Source organism: Myotis myotis, unplaced genomic scaffold (assembly GCF_014108235.1).
Source record: "Myotis myotis isolate mMyoMyo1 unplaced genomic scaffold, mMyoMyo1.p scaffold_m19_p_1, whole genome shotgun sequence".
Classification (NCBI taxonomy): domain Eukaryota; kingdom Metazoa; phylum Chordata; class Mammalia; order Chiroptera; family Vespertilionidae; genus Myotis; species Myotis myotis.
Window position 1 is genome coordinate 209,136,020 of NW_023416313.1, and position 6,000 is coordinate 209,142,019.

At 48.5% G+C, this 6,000-nt stretch overlaps 1 protein-coding gene across 2 annotated transcripts in view; it reads right to left on the reverse strand.

Moving 5' to 3' along the window:
• GTF2A1 (general transcription factor IIA subunit 1) overlaps positions 1-3,241 on the reverse strand; it is a 49,547-nt gene extending 46,306 nt beyond the window's left edge. Inside the window, exon 1 of one of the 2 annotated variants that reach the window (XM_036314536.1) lies at positions 2,829-3,241. In XM_036314536.1, coding sequence (XP_036170429.1) covers positions 2,829-2,858 — 30 coding nt within the window. In that variant the 5' untranslated portion in view covers positions 2,859-3,241. Of the gene's footprint in view, positions 1-822; positions 1,246-2,828 lie in introns of those variants that run through there. The other variant, XM_036314540.1, reaches the window with a different exon arrangement.
• Between the last annotated feature and the right edge of the window lie 2,759 nt (positions 3,242-6,000).

Here is a 6,000-nt window from a genome sequence, read left to right on the forward strand (position 1 = left end):
ATCGGAACCTAATGACTACTCAAATTTTAAAATCACCTTTTTTTTTTTTTTAACCTAGTCTGTACTTTTAAGATTATCCCATTAAACTGTTTCTATACCAGTGATAATAGGCCTCTTTATTTGTGTTCTGTATCTTGCTTAAGGGAAAAGTTACTGGCTATTCAATAAAACCAATGGTTTGTTCTCATAAGCAAACCTGAAACAGAAATGTTTCATTAGCATCACTATGAACAATACCCTTATCTCAGGGAATCCTCTAAGAATATGTGCCCCTGCCTAGCAAAAATAAAAATGAGTTCCCCCATACAACTTGCCTCAACCATTAAGAACTACTTTTTCCTTTTCATTACAACCAGAAAAACAATTCATTTTTCTGGGTTCTTGTCTTTGCTATTCCACTCACTAACTTGTTTTATTTTGCTAAATCTGCCTCTGTGAACTTTAAATTATTCATATATAAACTGTGCATCTCTACAGTGCCTTCTTAATTTAACATTCTGATTCTATATATATAAGGAAAGCATACCTGCCTATGGGTAGCACCTTAATTATAACAATTTAACTACTAAATTACAAAAATACATTTATAAAGTAGTTACTCAAGAGATTACCAATAAGTAGGCTACCCACAACTTAACATAATGGATTCATTAGTACTATAGTTCAAGGAAGGGGAATGTATAGTCTTCATAAAGCATATGCATTAAGAATAATTCAGCAGAATTGCCCTCAAAATACTTACATTTGTAAAAGTATGTGGGTACATAGGCACTATTTGAAATAAGTAATTTCCAAATTATTATTCAAAATGCTAAATTTTACCTTAGCCAAAGTTTCTGCATTTTATGAAATCCAAAGTAATTTAGGATGTTTGTCCTGTTTTTCAATACACAGATATTCCAAGCTTAAAGGGCCATAGAGCATTATCTAATGATTAATTAGAAGGTTCCTTTCAAAAGTTAGTCCATTAGTGTAATATTAGAAAATAAACTGGATTAATTTCTGTATTGCATATTATCAATATCCAATGCAATAAAATACCATCTACTTAGAATTTTAATTTTTTTAAAATCCAGTTTGCACAAAGCCGCCTCACTCTCATTCCTCACAATTTCCTCATACATAAATGTATTGTGGACATAAGATCCTACCTTTAAGCACTTAATTCTATTCCTTTGAAAAGCTTCCTGTCTTCTATATCACAGAAAAACATAATGCAATACTACGAGTTCTATTTCTAACATATTTCCTGAATACCTGGTGAACAAAATACTACAAAGGCAAGTCCTCTGCAGCTAAGAGATAACGTAAGAAAGCAATTTTAAAAATTCCCGACAACATGCATATATATATATATATATATATATATATATATATATTCTAATAAAAAATAAAAAACGATTGGACATCTGAGCTAAAATTCTTAAACAATAAAATATAAAGAAGGGACGGCAATTTTATTTTCTCCTAACAAAGACGGCAAACCCCAGGTGCTGCATTTAAAACAAAAACTTGGAGCTGCGAGAGCAGCCTCCGCCGGGTGCGAAATGACAGTGGAAGGAGAGGAGCTAGAAATGAGCCGAGCTCCGCACGCGCCTGCCACTCGCCCAGGGAGCGCGCACCTCCCAGCCCCGCGCTCAGCCGCGCTCACTATTTAAAGCCGGATCTGGTGTTTAAATGGAGAGGCGGTGACGTAGGCCTGAAAAGCACCTTCCCATCCTGGCAGAGTCTATATTAGAGAGCGGCAATGGCTCTATATAAACAGGGCAGCCAAAGGGAGGAGGACCACAAGGCTCAGGGACCGAAAAGCAGGGGAAGCGGCCGCAGCCATGATGGATCGGCCCGAGCCGCCAACGGTACGGGGTCGGCCGGCCGCGGGCTGGCCTGCGGCGTTCGGGACCGGGCGAAAAGGTGTTTTTTTATTGTCACAATAAAAATCAGAGTGGGGTGGACTCGTGATCACACTGCGTTGGTGACTGAAAAGGTTATTGATGTGACTGCTTTTTGCAAACCTACGTGATCGCCAAGTAACCAAAAAGGGACAAACGGGGAGACGGAGGCAAATTTCAAGGCGAAATAAACGGGGGGCACTTGGACCACTGTAGGCTGGGGTTTTTTGTTTTTGTTTTTGTTTGCTTTTTGGTGCTTCTGCTAGTCGGAGATACCGTGGGGGTTTTGCTTCCCCTTCGCCATTTTACCGATTCGGAAGGAACCGAGATAAGTGCTTTTCAACCTTCGTCCTTTTTAAAAAAAAAAAAAAAAAACAACAAAAACATAAAATGGCCCCAGTGAGGGCTCCCTAAGCACCACCGCCAGAAACACCCCAAGTAACGCCCCACGTAGCCAGGAGCCTCCACTGCTTTAAAGTGGGTCGCGGCGGGCTGGGGAACTCGCCCAACTCCCCGGGCGCGGCTCTGGTTTGGGGGCTGCGCGGGGAGCCCTTCCCGCGCCAGCGCGGCCGGCCGACTTCGGGGGCGAAGCGGCGGCTGCCCTCGCGCCCCCCCTCCCGGCGGCCGGGGTCTGGGGTCCGGGGCCGCGCGTCCGCCCCTGCCCAACGGCCTCCGGCCGGGACCGCCCCGCGGCGGCCCCAGGCCCCGCCGGCGTCCCCCGCCCTCCCGCCGCCGCGAGCCCTCGGCGCCCCCCCGCGCCCGCCGCCCGGCGCCCCGGCCCGCTCTGCCCGAGGCAGGAGGCGGGAAGCGGCGGCGGCGGCCGCGCGGGCGGCCGGGGAGAGTCGAGGCCGGCAGTCGCCGCCGTCCCCACCCCCGCCCGGTTCGGCCGTTGCTGCCGCCTGAACGAAACCCCCGCCGGCCACCGAACCACGTCCTTACCACGGTGTTTGTATTTGCCGAGTTCGCCATTTCCACACACAACACAAACAAGAGGGGGGCAACCCCGAGAAAACCAGCTAAAAAACAAAACCAAAGGGGGGAAAAAAAAAAAAAAAAAAAAAACCAAAACACCGGAGGGTGACCCAAGCAAGCCACCGAAGACGGGGGGCCTGAGGGGGGAAAATGGTAAAACAAAATCGGATCCTGAAGTAGAGGGAAGCGGGGAGAGGAGGGAGGGGGCAGTCCTCCCGAAGCTCAAAACCTCGAGAATCGCCCTTTAAAAAAAAAAAAAAAAAAGCCAAGACCCTCGAGGGGTCCGGGGGGCGTTGCCCGCCCCGCGCCCAGGAGGGAAACCACCACCGGTCGCCGCTCCCCACGCCGCCGCTGCCGCCACCGGCTGCAGCTCCAGCCGTCCGGTCCGCCCGCGTCTTCCCTTTATATAGTGAGCCAACGAGCTGCGCGAGCCGCCGCCGCCGCCGCCGCCGCCGAGAGACAGGGCGGAGGGGAGGGAGGGGCGGAAAGGGCGGGGGCTGCAGGGGCGGGGCCGAGCGCGAGACACCGCGAGAGCCGCGTCGTCACGCGCGTGGAGGGCGCTGGGAGGGCGGAGTCGGGGACTGGAGGAGAGAAGCCAGCCCATCGCATCGCAAGGCTCGTGGTCACGTGGTGGGCGCCCAGGCGGAAGTCTCCGGCAGTTCTTTTTGCTGTGAGGAGCTTGCAGACAAACCACTCCTGGAAAAAGCGTGAATACTGGTGACACTCGAGCTCAGCGCCGCTGGGACCACCTCCTGTGGGGCGTTTCTGCTCCTCCCCGCCGCGGAGGAACGGGTTGATGTGGAAGGGGCGGTGGCGGCTGCCCGGGTGGGAATGGCTGCGCAGGGCGGGTCACGTGGCCCCGCTTCCGGGCCCGGGCGCGCTGGGACTGCGGGCAGAGTTTTAAGTGCGGAGTCATCTCCGAGGCTGTGAGCTGGCTCAGACTCCGCGCTACGGCGTTGGCGCATCTCGCAGAGCGTGGGCCTTGCGCTTGCAACATTGTGTACGTGTTCCTACTAAATACGATGGGAGCTGATGTGGGCCCGCCGCGCACACGTCCCAGAATTGAACGTTCTGAAATCGGCGGAGTTGTGTGTCGCCACCGGGACAGCTTAAAAAGTCTCTGGGTTTAAGTTTCCCCAAGGAAGCAAACCAAGCACCCACTACGAGATTATGACAGAAGGGTAATTCTCTGTATTTTTTTTTAAATACGTTGCCGAAATTCTGTGACTGCACATGGCCTGCATGTACTAATATCTGAAATACTTGCCCCAACGCACCAACTCACGTGGCCTGTCGCTGCGAGAGAGCTGGCCGAAAGTGTCCAAATTAGAGTGCTGACCTACTGTGCCTAAGCTAAGTCCCACCTTTCTGTCCACATTTTACACAGATCAGAGAATGCTCTGTGGAGAAGGCACAATTCACAGTACCTAATTTTCTTGCCCTTAGGGATTTCGAGAGACATGGAATGTAGTCTGGACGAGCGAGGGAGTTGATCCTCAGGGCAAAGCAAAAGAAAATGTCAAAGTTTTATGCCGCTGAAACCAGATTTGAAGGATACCAGACATCCTACTAGACTAGAAAGAGAAACAGATGCAACCTGCCAGGACATGAAGGAAGAGATTAGAGAAAGCAGAGGCCATTAATGCTCGGAAAATGGGAAGCTGTGGATAGGTCTGTGAATAGGTATAAAGAATATCTGTTAACCTTGGGATTCCTTTTAAGGCCATATGATCCTCCATTCAACTCTTAGCATTCAGTTGCTTCTCAGTTCCCTGCATGGCCGCCTGCTTGGGGGCACTGGGAGCACTTGTTAAAAATGCACAGGAGCCTTTCCTCCGTAAGGACCTCCTCAGATCAGCATGCCTCTGGCTAGGGATCTCCTTCAGCCCTCTCCAAAGAGAAGAGGAAGTAAGAAGCAGACCTGGTGCAGAGCCCCAATTCCCACTTCATGGATATGAAATGTCCAGGATGTTATAAAATTACCACAGTCTTTGGCCGTGGACAAACAGTAGTTTTATGTGTTAGTTGCTCCACTGTCCTGTCAGCCAACAGGAGAAAAAGCAAGGCTTGCAGCGCTAAAAGCACCTCGAATCAAGATGAGTGGGGAACCATCCCCACAAGTACATTTTGGATTTTTAAAAATGCACAGCAAATCATAGTGTTCTTGATATATAAAATTATGAGTGTCAACATTAATATCAGCTGCTTATATCAGCCTGGAAAGTTACACCATCCCTAGTCAATTTCACTGCAGTATTTTAAAAGGGTTTCTTATTACTTCCTTATATATAGGATGTCCCCAAAAATGTATATACACACTTTGAATAATTATAAAGACAGTGTTTATTAAAATACATTTCATTTTTAAAATTGAGCTATCAGCTGATAAAGTGGTATGTATATGTTTTTTTGGGACACCCTGTACATACTACCATTTGCACATGAAATCCCTCATCTTCCACTTTTTGTTCCCCTACTGATTCCAATGTAATTAGCCAGTTATTAATAAAGGAACAAAGAGGGAAGGCCAGACATAGGAATGTCATCTGGCCAGTTTCACCAGGAACTTTGTACTCCCCAGGGAGCCACCAGCCTATTCCCTGTTAATCTCTGGGGGAAGGGATCCAACAAAGGGAAATAGACACATGCCCAGTAAAGTTGAGGTAACATAGGGAAAGTATTTGCTTGTCAAATCATACCTAGGGACAGAGATAGTTGGCCAGAATGGGCATGGCCACTGCAAGCCTGCCAAAATTTGGGAATACATAATCCTCTAAAGAAAGGAATTCTCTTTCTTGTTGCGCTTATTCACTTGGCTGGTGACTTTTGGGATTCCTGGCTCCTTAAATTCTGTATGGCCAGTGGCCATGTGGACCCCACGTGCAATGGACTAATGGACTACAGCAGGAAACAAAAGCTAAGCTAGCCTGATGCAGGATTGGACCCGGCTCCAACATGGAAAGGAACTCTGGACACTGGCTCTGATTTTAGCTCTCCTGAAACCCCAGCTACACTTCTATGACTGACGCAAGGGAAATGGGACTTTTGGAAACCCAGGGATGTAATTCCACAGAAATAAAGCTTTCTACCATATCTTATCCTCCCGTGTGAGTCTCAGAAAATTCCTTTTCTCAGGATA